The 16,715-nt window shown below is 46.6% G+C and overlaps 1 protein-coding gene across 1 annotated transcript in view; it reads right to left on the bottom strand.

The window, feature by feature from the left end:
• Positions 1-16,715, bottom strand: part of LOC146205621 (uncharacterized) — a 195,585-nt gene that overhangs the window by 132,092 nt on the left and 46,778 nt on the right. Inside the window, exons 3-6 of the mRNA XM_084607537.1 lie at positions 12,551-12,678; positions 7,896-8,014; positions 2,711-2,778; positions 185-278 (exon numbers count right to left, since the gene is read on the bottom strand). Coding sequence (XP_084463663.1) covers positions 185-278; positions 2,711-2,778; positions 7,896-8,014; positions 12,551-12,678 — 409 coding nt within the window. The remainder of the gene's footprint in view (positions 1-184; positions 279-2,710; positions 2,779-7,895; positions 8,015-12,550; positions 12,679-16,715) is intronic.

Here is a 16,715-nt window from a genome sequence, read left to right as displayed (position 1 = left end):
GAGGCATATGTCAATACTGCATGCGAGCAACCCTGTTTCATATGAATTCCCGCCACTCAACCGATTTTTTTTTTTTTTTATCAGCCGGCAAACCTCAGCTTGTCAAACCGGAATAACGTTTGCAGGAAGAGGGGGACGATCCAAAATCAGATGTCTGTCATACGATTCAAGGAAGAGCGCTTACTTCTGAGGGCCGCCACCGGCAGTGAACTTCTTGGCGATGTTAAGTGTGGAAAAGAGGTCCTCTATTGCCTGCGGTATTTCCTCTCTTCTTTCCACTGCAATGGAAGCAAGAAAATAAAGTAGGTTATCTGTTCCTACAATCACACACTGGAACAAAAGATAAACAAGGATGCGAGTGCAATCTGGAGAGCGATGGCTGCACAACACTAATGGCACTATGCGAATTTTCGCTTGAAATATCACACGCTAAAAAATTTTTGTAGCTATCCATGCTAATTTAGTAATAAAGAGAGGTACTATAATGCCTTCATGCGAACAACACTGCCATAGGCAATGCGGATTCCTTTACGAAACGCCAATGAACGACGAAATAGACATGCAGGGTGAAAATGAATCTATTGTAGTTTCATCATGTTGGCATGCCGCCACACCGCGGTTTCATTGTACTTTCTCTCTCTCTCTCTCTCTCTCTCTCTCTCTCTCTCTCTCTCTCTCTCTCTCTCTCTCTCTCTCTCTTATTCTCTCTCTCTCTCCTGCTCTCTTTGTCTAGTCTATCCCTCTCAGTCGAGCTGTGACAATTGCCTATAAGCTTTCAATTTTGTGTATAAATGCTCGGTCAAATCGAATAGCACAGCTTTGGAATGATTCGAAACGAATAGTCTATGATTTGTTTTCGAATATTTTTTGAACCATGCTCAGGTTTCCGAAAGATCAGCAACTAGTTTTGTCTCTTGATCGATAGTAGCGATAATCGCGCGCCAAAATAGGGATATTTTAAATTTGTAACTTTGAGAAATTTAGGCAGCTGCTAGAGACTCTGCGTGTACAAGGGGGTATTTGGGGCCGAATGTAGCTGCACACTGCAAACTGAGACTTACAATAGGCTTCTTGCGCTCATGATTTCGGATGACCAATGCAAATCAGTTGGATGAACCGAACATTTGGAAATCCCACGGTAATTGTGAGTGTCCAGCGCCATGTTTCGAGTGGTGATAGTCGAGGAAACTACCAGCGTTTATCCAGACATCCTTGCTCTTGATTATCCAAGCTATCATAAGCATGTCGAAGCTTTTTTTTTTTTTGACAACTGACAGAATCAAAAAAAAAAAGGAAAGGAAAGGCTCACTCCGATGTTGCATTGCATGTTCCCGCCATCAATGAGCGCGGGGTGTAGCAGGATGGAGCATTTAGAGCCACGGCTCTGTCCAGTCCATACGCGCCATTCGAAATGCCAAAGCATTGTTTCCAAGACTGGAAGACGTAGGACTGCAGGGATTGGCAGTTTCAGCAAGCAATGCTTTGATGCATGATCTCAAGGGCCTTAGGCTATACATAGTTCCCCTCATCTACTGAGAGAAGGTGCTAGATTGTTTGCTGTGATCGCCAGTAGCAAAACGTCTATTTCATATGCGTACAACATTGAAGTCATATAGTTAATATCCTGGCATTGTGATGCTTAACGACTCCTGTTAAGTCTCGCATCTCCTTGACAACCATAAGTAAGTTACAGCACGGCGCAACGTCGGCTAAAACTTTTGTAATTTCTACGATTGTTCGTAGCGTAAAAAAATAATGTACGATTAGCGGATATCCGTCAAAGTATTCGGTCCCTTCGGATTACTTTTTTAGCAACGCTGTTCTTATCCAATTTGGCACCAAAGGTATACACCATTGGTATTCGATTGTCTTCAAAAAGTTTCGTTCATACATTCCTAGTTTTTTTGAAGGAAAAAGGGAAGCAATGACTCGCAGAGTGGTAAATATTGACAACGTGGCTTCGATCTGATCACCAAACACCGATATTCGTCTCGCTGACTTGCGGGCGCACATGCTGGTTTGGTTCTGTTTGTCGGCTTTAACGTCCCAAAGCGACTCAGGATATGAGGGACGCCGTAGTGGAGAGCTTCGGATCATTTCTACCACCTGGGGTTCTTTAACGTGCACTGACATCGCACAGCACACGGGCGCCTTGCTTTACGCCTCCACCGAAAAGCGGCCGCCGCCTCTTTTGAACCGCGTTCACTTTTGAACCGCGGAGCATTGTGGATCTGGACATAGCCAGGCTGTTTCCTGAAACCTGCATTCAAATCGTGCGTGTGGCCAGAATATTGCTGAAGATTGGAGGAGGGATTTCATTAAAGAGGATATATCTTGAAAATGATGGACAGCAGCTAGAGTACTGAGAAACACGTTTAATGGCTCTGCATCTCGTCACTTTCAAAGAAGACACCGGGCACTTTGCACCGCAACACCTTCACACTCTAGAAAAAGAAATATCTCAGGAAGTCGAGGTCACCCGTAAGCTTCAGAAACCTTGTCTTCATTGTAAACTGCTTCTGAAAGCGGCTCAAATAAAAGCACTCGCATCTGAAAGTGCTGCAGCTTCATTCTGAATGCTGTATGACAACTCCCAATGAAAGTGGCACCTGAAGCCGATTACTGCGGAAAATGGTAACGATAAGCAGTGCGTGTATGATAACTAAAACGTGCCAAAGCAATGGAGCGCAAAAGTTGGAAGGCTACTTGCCTCTGTACACAACTGGCCTTGGGCCGTCGGCACTGGCCGCTGGTGACTGCTGCCGGGAATCGGCATCCCTGCAAGTGGGTACCCATGAAATATTTAGCTTTTTACGTGGACATCCGCGCATTTCTCGTTATTCGATCATATATAAGCAAGGATAACGCCACAACCAAGGCGACACCCTATCATGCGTCATCCCAGGCCCAGCAAGAGAAACAACGAAATCGACTTTCGAAATGTGGTTCGCATCGGTCTAATCGCATGCCCTATATGGAAGCGCCACAAGTGTTTGCCAAGTGGTAAAGCGTCGAGCTGAAGCCTCCTGCCAGGAAGCACACACGTCGGACCTCGTTCACGACGCTCGGCAACACGCAAGTTCACACCTCAGCGCTGACAGCGATATAATAAAAAGTTGGTTCCCTAAAATCGACGAACAGCTTTGGTAGGCGCGCTGAAAAATAACTTTCTGGCACTGCGCTTTATAGCTAGACATTATCAGTTGGTTTCGTATCCCTGCAACAATTCTTTTTTTTTTTTTTGGCCTTTAAGAAAGGCGCAGCGTCACAGATGTTTTTCTCCGCCCTGCTTGACAGAGCACCCTTCATTCCGGGCACAGTTAACAATAAGAACTAGTTGGTGGGGACGGGGTTCGAACGATGCTCATTATGCAGGTTTCCATCTATCCGATCGGGTAGAAAAAATGGCCCTTTTAAAAAAGCAAGCGATGGGGTTAAAGGTGCCGTTTTGCAGAAAATCCAGAGCACTTCAGCACGTGCACACGCCGTTCGATATAGCAGTCTATTAAGCAGCACAAATGTTTTATTGGGGTATCAGGACGCCCCGGGAGTACCGGTAAACCTATAGGAAAAGATGACATGATCAATTACTTTTACTCAGATGAAGTAGAGTGTGGCAGTGTACTGATTCTCTCGAGTGCAGCCAGCATTAAACGCTTTGAGCAGGAGAGGGACAGCGATTAAGATTATTTCAACCTAAAAGGGAAGGCTGCCTTTAGCGCAGGTATAGCCTACTGTCGCTTGGTGACAGTGATATCTTGGATCTCAGTAACTATAGTCAGCTCTACCTGTCAACCTTAGTTGTGACAGTTTTGAGCTGGCAGTGCGATCTCGCACTTCTCCTCTGTGGTTATTTGCATGCGGGCCATATATATGTTGTGGTTGAGGTTCGCATACTCTCCGCTGCTTTTGCATTGTGCAGAACATACCTCTCGTTGAATACCAGCTCATACTGATGGGCTTGGTGATGTGTCTGTTTAAAGTTGCCTGGGAGCGGTTGCTTGCTTTTGCGTTAGAGTGGTGCACGGAGGGAGCTATTTTCTTGTGCCCTTTTGATAGGAAGTAGTGATTTTGCTAAAGGTAAGTAGATGGTTCCTCCCTGATTTGACCCCATGGCCTGGCCCTGCACGCATAGTGACTATCCAGGATGCACTTGAACATTTTCTGGGAAGTGTCCATGTTAGTGGGGGTTGAAGAAGCTGTCTGATTATAAGCTTGGTCTCTGGGGTATGCTCTACCTTCGATGAAGTTATTTATAGCAGTTTGTGAATCGCCCATGAGCACCGTCCCTTCTGAGACTTTCATGGTGAATGCGTATCCTATTGTGGAAATACAGCGTTAAAGAACCTACATAGTTTATTCTTTTAAAAAATGCGATACGAACAATTCAAAATGTTTACCTGGCAGCTACATAGCACACCGTGAAACAGTCTTCTTAAATATTAAAATAATAAAAGCTATATATATATATATATATATATATATATATATATATATATATATATATATATATATATATATATATGTGTGTGTGTGTGAATGTGAAGGAAAGAAGCCAACAGTTGGCGAGGCCAAGATAAGCGTTGGGGATGGTGCTTTGTCTTTTTTTTAATATTTACTTGGGTAACACAGAAATTAATAATGTAATCTATTTAGGGAAACATAATTAAACACAAAGTAGAAGAAAAAACAACGTGCCGATGGTGGGAACCGAACCCACGACCTCCGAATAACGCGTCCGGTGCTCTTCCAACTGAGCTACATCTGCCGCTGTCCCCCCCCTGCTACTTTCTTGGGTATTTATGTTGTCTGTATACGAACCTTGAGAGTGTTCACCAGCGCCACCCTCAGCCATAGCGGCGGACGTGGAACGTCCTTTGTTACCGCCAGCGTCACGTAGAACGTGATCAAGAGCGAAGGCGAAAGCTGTGCTAGAACCCTCTTACACTACCTAAGGCTTCAAGACTGCCAGAACCGAAACCCCCGTAAGCTATAAGCAGATCAATTAAGGGGAAATGAGGGTGCTCGTGATATAATACATGAAGGAAAGAAGCCAACAGTCGGCGAGGCCAAGGAAAGCGTTGGAAAGCGTCATCAAGCTGTATTGGGGCAGCTTTTTCTCCATCCTCCCTTCCCACCTGTTTTCTGAAATAGAAAATTTTGGTTGGTTAGTTGATTGATTGATTGATTGATTGATTGATTGATTGCTGCATCTGCTTCCTCCGGACTTTTTATAGGCATGGTCGCACTTGCTATTCCTACTTTCGTGGTCTGCTATAGTCACGACATACGTCATCCTTTAAACACGCGAGACCGAGGCAAACAAAAAGGGCGCAAGCGAATTATCTTTACACCCACCGCGGACTATGATGGCGTCTGGGAGTGTATGGCGTCTCCATGTTGCCATAACTGCACTAGTGTTGTAACGGGAAAAATCAGCGTCGAGGCTGACGTTCTGAGGGATCCTAGCATAGTGTAGAGTTTAGGCCGCGTGTTTGGAGTCCACGCCCCGTAAACAAAATGTTACGCCACGCGCGTTCCCCACGGCTCAACGGGGACAGCTGCAGGAATGCAGCGCCAAACGCCCAAAGCTTAGCTGTCATTTTCACGCCGGCCGTGCTCGGCTTCGGCTTGGCAGAAGACGCATCGCATCCATCGTAACATAATGGCCAGTGCAATATAGGGGATACACCTGTATCCCGCACTCCTTCCTAGCCAACGGGTGCGGCAGTCACGAGACGACGCGCGCCCGCCAGGACAGGGTGGGGGAGAAGGCACTTAGCGTTTTCCTCGCTCCCCATTCACGACGTCACGGCACCGCCGCGCTGGGTGCATTCCAAACGCGTGGAGGAACTAATTGCTTCTCGTTGTCGAAACCCGAATACCGAGCAATGCTGAGAGGAATAAAACCAGGTGCTCGCGGCAGGAGAGGCTCTTGGCATTGTTGTTATTACTATAAAATAGAGCCCGCCCGGGCGGCTCACCACGTCGTCGTGGTCGTCGGCGGGGCAGGGTGGTGCTCTCGAGGGTCTAGGGAGCAGGCGAGGCAAGTTTGAGCCGCCCGGGCTCTATTTTGTAGTATTAACAACAATACTCTTATTTTTCATCACAAGGATGAGAAAGACAGAGAGAAAAAAATTGCTAGTATAGGTTGACTGGCTTTGGCCTCCCCGAGAAAGGTAGAACATTCTTTCGTAGTGTGTGTGTTTGCCTTGCGCTAGGTTAATGAATGTCTACTTAGTGTGCTCTGCAGTTGCCTATTTCGTCCGAACCTGCCGTGGCTATGGCTCTTCGGCACGGGTTCGAGAAACGTGTCGCGTACGAGTAACGCCCGAGTGTAGTTGACACGGGAGCTCGCCTTGCCTGCCGATTGTGCGTAGTGTGACCCCATAAAGTGAAGTGTCAAAGTCTTCTCAGAGACAGACCCTTGAATCTATCGACAGAGTTGACAAAGTAGCCACTCGTCGCGAGAGGAAGAAGAGTGGCAGCACGTAGTTTTTTTCTCGGCTGCTTTGGCAATTAAGTGGATGGTGATAAAATTATTGCCTCTCAAAAGAGGGAGTTCCATGGAGGTTGCTCTGGGGTAAGGTTTAGTGCTTAGTGCCTTTCCCCACACAAACCCCAGGGGGAGTCCCTAGTATGGAACCACAGTGGTTTCCGTTGCCGCCATTGCTCTTTCTACCATCGTCTTTTGAACTTTCAGGTCGGAGCAGGAAGCCGCGATATATCCATGAAACAGCAACGCAGTGAAATGGGCTGAAGTTCATAGCAACGTAAGGGTAACGCTGGTTCGAAGTGCAATAGGGAGTTTTAGAATAGGGAGACCCTATCGGTTAGGGGGATAGGGTAATAGCGGGGCGCGAGTGCGCATGCGCAGAACCCAAGCGGGCCTTAAGTTTTTGGGTCAGCGGACGACGGCGACCCTATCTCGGCGAAATAGCGTGGACCCTATTGCCGGATAGGGTCGGGCAATATGGCGGCGTCCGGTCAAGCGGCCGCCGCTCGCCTCGGCACACATTCGTCGTTACCGCTGCATTGTGTCACGCGTTCACGGCAAACGAAAGGCCAACGAAGCTTGTGCTGTGTCTCATGATGTCCGCACCACAAAATTTAAGCGAGAAAACGCCCCATATTGCCAGATTGCTTCCGGATTTACCGAGCTGCTAGGCTTAGCGAGTTCGCATCGTGTGGTTGCCATGGGGACCAGGCGTCGGAAAGCGCGGAAGGTTCAAATGAGGTTTCCCGGCTCAGCCTGGATTGATTAAGATTGGTCGATTTCGTATTGTCTGAAGAAAGCAGATTATATAACTGGTATTTTTAGGATATTTTTGTACAATGACAGCAGTGTCTGTTTAATAAGATAGCGTTGTTTTGGCTTTTATATATTTAAATGCTTTCACGCTTTACCGTCAGGGCGCTGCGATCGACGAACGCAAGCCCCGCTCCGCTGCGTCGGCAAACCCCTATTCTAAAACTCTCAGGTCGGCTCGAACATTACGCCACGGCACGGTATTTTCTTGGGGGCCCCAATCCTTGGGTTCCCCTATTCTGAAACTCCCTAATATCACCGGAGTTTTTGCGTCGATGTTGTTACACATTACCGGGTCTCGTATATGAACAAAAGGTCGATCCTGATCAAATTGCAATAGTCTCAATACGAGGCCTTGTGAGTGTTATGGAGACATGGAAAACGTTGTTCGCATGAATATTTTTTTTAATTATGAGAAAGATATTCCTAAGAGTTTCAGCATCTCCCAGGCATTTAACATATGGTTGATAAATGAGCTCTCACGTTTCATCCGTTGACAATGTCGCTATAAAGGAGCACTGGCGACTGAAAATGTATTGAGATATGACTGAACGTACGCTACAAAATAAATGACAGCTTTGCTCACCGCGCTGTCGACCTTGATGACCTCGTCGGGAGACGCAGCGGCGTTCTGCTGGGAGTGTAAATCCCAGAAGGGCGCCAAGTCGGCCTGGAGGGACCAACTCCTCCCGCGGCTGTCTTTCCCTGGACGCCAGAGGCACAGACTTTCAGTTAGTCACGTCCTATGCTGTTTGTAAGTAGAAAACACTGCCATTTAAGCCACGGCGCTTCTCTGGGACAGCAAGAAGGGAGCGATAGAGCTGCTGACTGCCAGCATGAAATGAGAAACACCTTACGGTCAGCTCACGATCAAAACTAGTCAAATTATGGTCAACAAAGGGGTCGTAGTGGCGGTAATCACTACCGACGTCAGTGTCAATATGAGAATTCCCCGTATTCAACTGCCAAAGTGGAGCATCGACATCATGTGCTCCTCACGTCTCATGCGCCACATACCCATGACGAATATGCTTTGTTGAAACTAACCTTGTCGATTTTCACGGCAGCGTTCAACCCGCGTCGATTGGCCACTCTCTTCCTCCATTTAATAGGTTATGCATTGCATATTTCAGTGTAAAAGTGTTAGTACACCTGTACATTTTTTTTTTTTACTCTGCTCTCTCTCTCTCTCTTGCTTTGTTTCGCTCTGTAACTAATCTTTTATACACATGGATTGTCGCTGCTGACGGGCAACACCCTACAAGCCCATTTGTGGTGCCGCGTCGCCCGTATCTATTTGTAAATATTGCACAAATAAAGTTTATTATTATTATTATTATTATTATTATTATTATTATTATTATTATTATTATTATTATTATTATTATTATTATTATTATTATTATTATTATTATTATTATTATTATTATTATTATTATTATTATTATTATTATTATTATTATTATTATTATTATTATTATTATTATTATTATTATTCACTGCGCATCGAAGCTTTAGCTGAACGTGCTGAATGGACCCTACGAGGAAACTCCGTGTTTGGCGCCATTTGATGCAACCGTTGTGCGAAGGATGTGCAATCGCAAGTATGCGAACGCAGCTGATTTCGAATTTGCTTACATTGCTACTTGAAAGATTTCATGCGTGGTTTGCCTCAACAATTGTTTTCCGTTTGGCATCAATTTATTACAATCCTCGTGCTTTCTTCTGTTCATTTTTTCGTGTAATCGCAACTATGTGCACCGCTACACTACTATATAGGTGTTTGGTTGTTAGTGCCGCCCCTTGCCGCCTTAAAAGCATAATATGCAAAATTTTGTGGAAGCGCTGCCATATGCAGAAAAACCGCCTATAATGGCCGCATTTGTACGAACGCTCGCGTATTGCAAATGAAAGTGGATCAGCCGACTAAACGTGTGTTAGGGCTACGGCGCCGCCTCTTAGAAAAACGAACAGCCGTGGTCGCACCAATCGATCAGGGCGAACGAGCAGACGCCGTTAGGTGGTCCCGCTGTAGGAACACACCTGCTTACCGCTAGCACACGTGCCAAGGAACGTATGCCCGCTCTCGCGATCACCCTAAAGATGAGAGACTGGACGGTCCCCTCCCATGAAAATATAAGAAAGGAGGCAAAGCTAGTGCAGTTAACAGCCGGCCAGTATATACGAGCCAAGTCAGTGGGTGCGTGTGTGCTTGTTGGGCAAGGAGCTTAACGTAGAACTATGTGCGTGGTCAGCAAGGGTTTCTTTCAAAACGAAACTACTTCACTCAGTGTGTGCACAGGCAATGACCCTGGTTTGAAAAACTTGAAAACAATGCACTACGTAAGCCTTGCTGGCCTAACACGTGCCGTGCGTCCCCTGCCCAGTGGGATATCACCCTTCTATGCTGCTGCCGAGTGCACGCACCACGTACACATCAGACAGTCTGTGTCACCCTTGGCCTTAGAGGGGTCGAATAGAAGGAAAGAGAGCAGATATAAACCATTCGCAACGTCTTCGAACATAGCTCCATTTTCCACGAGCATCCGGCAATATAGTGGTTGTGACTATGTCTCCACTGCCAGCGCTCATATTCCGCATTACCGCGCTTATAAATGCCATTATGCTTTCTTTAATGCACCATCTAGAGGCTAGCATACAAGCGACCATAAGTACAGAAAAATGCCCAGTTCCATCAGCCAAATGTTAACGAGATTTAGCAGTCCATCTCTGCACGGCAGGCTGATTAGGATTTGACAACTGCTTCGAGACAATCGGAGATATGCATATTTAACAGATCTCAATAATAGTTCTCACAGCTGAATATCATATGCGTATACTAAGGACTAGTGTCGAATACTTACCCAGCACTAGCACTTGCTTCTGCTTCATGTCCGACAACATAGCTGTTACCAGCGAATAGCTTGATCTGACCTGCCTTGCATATCAGTTCGTGTGGTCGATTACAAGATCCTATTATTGACAATCATCCAAACGAGCAATAATAAAACTGTTGCCTATTCAATATATACGGCCCCATTCTATAGCGCTGATCGCTCCGTGCTTGTGCTTCCTGTGTCTATGCCGCGCTGTCGCAGGAGGGGCATTGCATCACTCACCGATAACAATCTCATGTTTACCGCATGCTGCAGCAACGTCAAAAACTTCGCTCAGTGTCGATATAACGGCACTGAGCTCCGACGAGCCTTTCAGCAGTCGTGCTTGAGAAGCAAGAGCTCGCAGAGACCAAGGACACAAGCGATAGATTCGTGAAGTGTTGGGTGACATAGTCTATATTCAGGATTGTCACCGGTTTTACCTATATCTTTTGTTTCTCCTACGTGCACCACGAATAAAAAGCTATAGCTCTCAAGGCCAACGTTCCTGACCTAAATATCGTGGTGCGAATAGATTTTTCATCATTTCTACTGTAAAGACGACTCTTATTTCCTGAAAGCGAAATTTGGTTAGCGCAAAGACTGACTGAAGCATCAGGCATCCGCGCAGGACGAGGACAAAATTCTAGAGCTTCTGGCAGTAGGGAGGTGAACGAAGGTACAAACGACACAATTTTCCCTCCGTGGTACCCCGTTACTCTAGGTCCTTTCTATACCGAAGCTTTACTCTATGTCGCCAACTTTGATTACTTCTTCCTGCTTATAAAATATGCTGCTTACGAATAGAACGAAGTTATTTTCGGGAGCGTCAGCATTGTGGTCATTTATGCGGATGCCAGGAGCACTTACTGCTGCAAGAAGGGATCAGTATTATCGGTGCGATAGGCAGCTGAGAAAGCGGCGATATGTATACAACAACCTTCGGGAAATCTAAGGGGTGGATATACCAATAAGTATATACGCAATTTCACTTCGTTGCTCTGAGCAGGGAATGCGCTGTGACACGAACCAATAAAGGAGCACAAACTATGATTTTCGAACAGGGCACCACGGAGTCCCGAATTCCTGCCCTATTTGACTACACTTTCCACAGGCAATCACGGTTTCTCGCGCTCAGGAACTAAGGTCGTGTTGCCGACCAGTCCGATTGCCTTGTAGCCTCCTCCACTGCGGCTCGTATGTTTATTCTAACCAACGTGTAACAAAATGCTTTCGTTACTTCTCTAGAGCCATCCACTAAGTCGCACATCGGCAAATCGCCATTTTAAGGTCCCGTCGACTGACAGAGACCTCTTGCCGCCCACTAGCGTCCGCCGCATTCGAATATATGAGACGACGCACACTGCATGACCACGCAACAGGCTATAGCCTTCAGCCAGGATTGCTGATAGCTCGGGTTGCGGTCCGTGTTTAAACCTCTACGAAGTGCCCTTGCCCTCAATAGTAGGCATTTCCACTCCAGTAATAGCTATACATTTTCCCTTTATTCTCAAGTCGACCAACTGCATAACAAAATCAAACAGTCCATCGAAATCGTACTATTGTACTGGTGTTAATGTCGTCACCTATAACCACATAACAGTCTCAGTCGTTGCCCTCTCGGGCTGTTAATGAAAGCCTGCCATTTGCTAGTGGCTCTAAGGCGGTGGTTTTTACTTCCCATATGCAAAACAGCGAGGGACAACGAACAGACAGAAAGACAGACAGATAGTTGGCTTCTTTCCATAGTTAGGCCAGGGAAACCAGTTACATACAACTGCCAGCCGCCTGGCGCATCATAGGCAATTTGTTTTGTTTTGCAATTACTTAATTAGCTAATTATGTTATCTTTTTAGTTTACTAAATATTGACTTTAGACCATAATTGTGAATCGGAAGGTTGGAGAGCACCTTCAGAAACCCCCAATCCATTAATTGCGATAAAGAAAGTCGTACGTGTATATATTTTTTTTTGCCTTAAAAAAATCCCGCGAAATACAAATAAAATCACGTGACTAGCAAATTTCAGCGCCACGATTGTGGTGCTCTCAGTCATGATTCGAGCGAACGAAATCAATTGCGGCCGTGATTCGACGGGGATTTCCCGTTGCAGCGGCAGGCCGACATGTGTACGAGGGCTGAAGCGAGCTCGGCGGGTTCGGGGCTACTTGCACCGTCCCGTGCGCCGGCTGGACGACGCGGGCGAAGAAACCATCGGCCTGCCGTGATGCGCTTCCACTGCCCTATATATATATATATATATATATATATATATATATATATATATATATGGCCTCACGCTGTATTTTCATCGATTATTAATCGGTAACAACTCTCTCAGCTTTCCACCCGAGTGACTAACTTACCACAGCTTTCGTGATCCGGAAAATTCGGGCCACTGTAAGGCGTGTCAGTTTCTGTGGCTTCGGTGTTTCGAAGGGCGTGCTCCCCGGTCTTCTGCAGGAGCCGCTCACCTCGGCATCATCATCATCACCTGCGAAATGAGCGCGACAATCCAGTGTGCTCTCTGTGTTGCTGTATTCCTCCCAGATCCACAATTTAGTGGGACGAGTAACCAGCTTCCACTGTAGACTTGTATAAGCGCAACAGAGACGACACAGCAGGCAAGAAAGGCAGCTGTCTCCTCTGCCTACTGTGTCGTCTCTGTTGCGTCTATACACGTTTACGACCATGAACCCACTAGCCCCGCAACGCATATTACTGGAATTCCACTGTAGTGTCACCTAATAACTCGATTCATGCAGTAAGCATCGACGACTCATATAGTTCCGGGATGTTGCATAAACGCAAGAATGCTCTAACATTTAATTGTCATGATTGCAATAGTCCTGTCTAGATTGTATGAGTTTTCACACTATCTATAAAAGGCGAAAGTGGGACGATTTCTTCCTTCCCGAAACACATGCACCTGACTTTTGATTTCATTCGTCTCTTACACTGCCCTAACGGCACTAGTATATAGGGCTGGCAGCACCACCTATTCAGCGTAAAGCGCACCGAGGCCATTACTGCTCTGTAGCAATCAAGAGGTTCTGTTGCCACCTCCTACTCCCTCGACATTCCGGTCGACATTTCGTTAACCTAAGTTTCGTCGAACGAAAACTAATGTACGCCAACACAATTTTCTAGCAGCACTGACACAGGAATATACAACACTCTGAATGCAAATGTTAGCTAGCGATCGTGGTATGTATATGCATTCCAACATTTGCGCATTAAGTTAGGAGTTATGGACGCAACGCGTGGAACAGAAATCTAATTCCGCGCAAACATGGAACCTAGGAACACGCTTTGATAATGTGCATAACCGATAGACCCATTCCTCAAGTTTTCAGCAAACCTAACTGAATGGGGCTCAGGCGAGCTCATATATTTTGCAGTATAGAGTCAGAAGATAACGTATCACATCAACGATAATTGTGAGGTGAACATCACCTGGAGCATAAACCTGCCGCGAAGGCGGATGTGCAAGGTCTTGCGTCGTAAAAAAACTGCATTTTGAATCCCTTCAGAGTTTCAAGCGGCATTCAGCAATATTCGCATGCTCGCAGGGTACGGCCCGTGAATTGTCAGAACCGATATGCCAGATGAGGAAACGGATCCATAGCGCGGAGTCATCGTTGCACGAAAAATAACCTGATGACAAAGTGACAAACAATGCATGCACATGTCCCTTTGTCGGCTTCATTCTTTTTGCGCAGCCAGATTGGGTGGATCTGTCGATTTCAACGAACGTGCTGGAGCGTTCGTTAAAATACAGAGACACAAGTCTGAGAGATTTCTGTATTGTCGCAACACCTTAGAGTGCTACGAGGCGACTATATGAGCCTGATGAGATGGCTGTATTTTAACTTACAGTGCGGTGATGAGAAATGTTAATTACATTTTTTACCGCCGCATTAACGTTCGTCAGCCTCGTTGTAAGCTGTACTATATGCAGTCTTTAGGTGGATCACAATTGCTTCAAATTCTGGTTGCTGATCCGAAACAGATCTGGAGGTTGTACACAGACTCAACGCATATTCTAATGCTCCTGTGTTAAACAATTTTGTTGATGCTAAAGCTGCCTGGACCATTTCGTTGAAAACTGCTGTATTCTTTCAGCCGAGTAATTGAGTGAGTGAGTGAGTGAACTTTATTAACTGCTCGGGGATCTTTTTCTTCGCCTCTTAAGCCGAGGCTGACGAGTGGTTGGCGCCCCCAGTCCAGGGCACCACTGGCTTTCGCCAGTTTGCGAGCTCTTATGACCAGGTAGAGCTGAGCCTCCGGGTCAGAGCTGGCCAGCAAAGCCTCCCACTGTCTTTCATTTGGGTTTTCAATTTTTTGTAGTTGATGTGAGCTGCATTCCCATGTTATGTGGTACAGGGTAGGGGTCTTCCCGCACCACGGGCACACGTCTCTAAATGTCGTGGGATGCATCATGTGTAATATGTGTAAATTAATGAAGGTGCCCGTCTGTAGCCGCCTCAAATCTATGGCCTCCTCGTTGCTGAGCTTTTTATGCGGCTCCGGATATACTTTCCGCAAGCCTCTGTAGTGTTGTAGTATTGTGGTGTAGTCAGGGTCAAGCGGAATCAGGTCCTCTGTCGCGAGACTGTTGGGCGCTCGATAGGTTGCATGTCCTCGTGCTACCCTGTCTGCGTACAAATTCCCCGTGATCCCTGCATGCCCCGGAATCCACACTGGTGTTTGAGTGTATTGTTTTGTTGGCTCGCTTGTGGAAGAAAGGATTTGGTGCGCTACCTTAGATAATTTACCGGGTTGAAAATTTCTGCACACGGATTGAGAGTCTGACAGTATTGTCAGACTCTCTCCCGTTTCTCTTCCTTGCCTAATGGCCAGTGCGATAGCCACTTCATCTGCCTCCATGGCTGTACAGTTTTGGACCGAGGCGCTAACTACCTCCCGGCCTTCGCAGTCTGTGACCGTGGCTATCGTCCTCCTTGCGTTGGTTTCGTATAAAGCTGCGTCGGTGAACCTTGACGGGTTTTGTTGGCCGAATGTTTTTTCATAATAATCTGCCCTTGCCTGCCTCCTTTCCAGGTGTAGGGGGGGGTCCATGTTTCTTGGTGTGGGCCGAACTCGGTACCAATTCCTGACTTCCCGCGATACCTCTCTTGTCTTGTTATAAGCCTGTAGGTGTGTGCTATATCCCAGTCTTTCCAACACCCGTCTTCCCGTCTTCGTTTGTATAAGTCTGTTAAGCTGTGACTTGATTTGGGCTTCTGCTAATTCTTGTATTGTATTGTGCAGACCCAGAGCTGCTAGCTTGTGGTTCGGTGTGTTCTTGGGTAGCTTGAGTGCGGTCTTGATAGCCATTTTGATGATGGCGTCCGCTCTGTCTTCCTCTCCTTTGGTCATATTGAAGTAGGGTAGAGCATACGCTACTCTGCTAATAACGAGGCTCCGGACAAGTTTGAGTGTGTCGGGCTCCTTCATCCCCATCTTTTCGCTGGTCACCCGTGCTATCATTCGGGCGACCTGCTGGGTCGAGGTCTTGAGCAGATTAAGTGTGTGTTGACACCTTTGATTCGATTGGAGCCACATCCCCAGGATCCTCACGGTTGTCTTTTCGGGTACTGTCTCCCCCTGCAGCCGGATCTCGAGCTTGTGGCCTTGATCTGTGGGAGCAGGGCGGTTGCCCTTCCCTCACCAGAATCTGATCAGTTCTGATTTTCTTGATGAGCACTCCAAGCCCCTCTGTTTTAGATATTCTTCGATGACAGATGCTGCTTCTTGCAATTTCGCTTCCTTCTCCCCGAGTGATCCTGTGGTCGTCCAGATGGTGACGTCATCAGCATACATAGCGTGCTGTATGCCCTCCACCTTCTCGAGGCGCCTGGCCAGGCCAATCATTGCCACGTTGAACAGCGTGGGCGAAATGACTGCTCCTTGAGGTGTCCCTTTGTTGGGCGGGGAAAAGGTCTGTGTTTCTATATTGCCAATCTTGATTTCGGCCGTCCGGTTACTCAGAAAGCTCCTAACGTACTCGTAGACTCTGGTTCCACAATTCGTGTCTGCCAGACCATCTAAGATCGCCTTGTGACTAACATTATCAAATGCACCTTTAATGTCCACTGCCAAAACTACGTGTTCTGCCGAGCGTGGAATACTCGTCAAGACCTCTTCTTTGATCTGCAGGAGAACGTCCTGAGCTGATAGCTTTTCTCTGAAGCCAAACATGGTGTCCGGCATCTGAGCGCTATCCTCTAAGTTATTTTTCAGTCTATTATTGACAACCCTCTCGAAAATCTTTCCCAGGCCTGAAGAATTGAAATGCGATGAGTAATCCCAATGCTCTGTGCCCAACGTGTATCTTGATACGCCTACTTTCATGTAATTTTGTTTCAACTGCAGCCGCTATAGCATTTTTTTCTGTACATATTTCTTATCTGGGGATGTTTTGTGGCACTTCAAGCCTTTTCCATGCTTCGGCTGTGATCATAGAGATGATTAGCCCATTTAAGCAGCGCTACTGTGTGTGCTGTCTGCGCAGGACCGGATTAACGG

This window comes from Amblyomma maculatum, chromosome 1 (genome assembly GCF_055883805.1).
Source record: "Amblyomma maculatum isolate TAMU_Amacu chromosome 1, ASM5588380v1, whole genome shotgun sequence".
Lineage (NCBI taxonomy): Eukaryota > Metazoa > Arthropoda > Arachnida > Ixodida > Ixodidae > Amblyomma > Amblyomma maculatum.
This window is presented reverse-complemented; position numbering and strand designations above follow the sequence as displayed.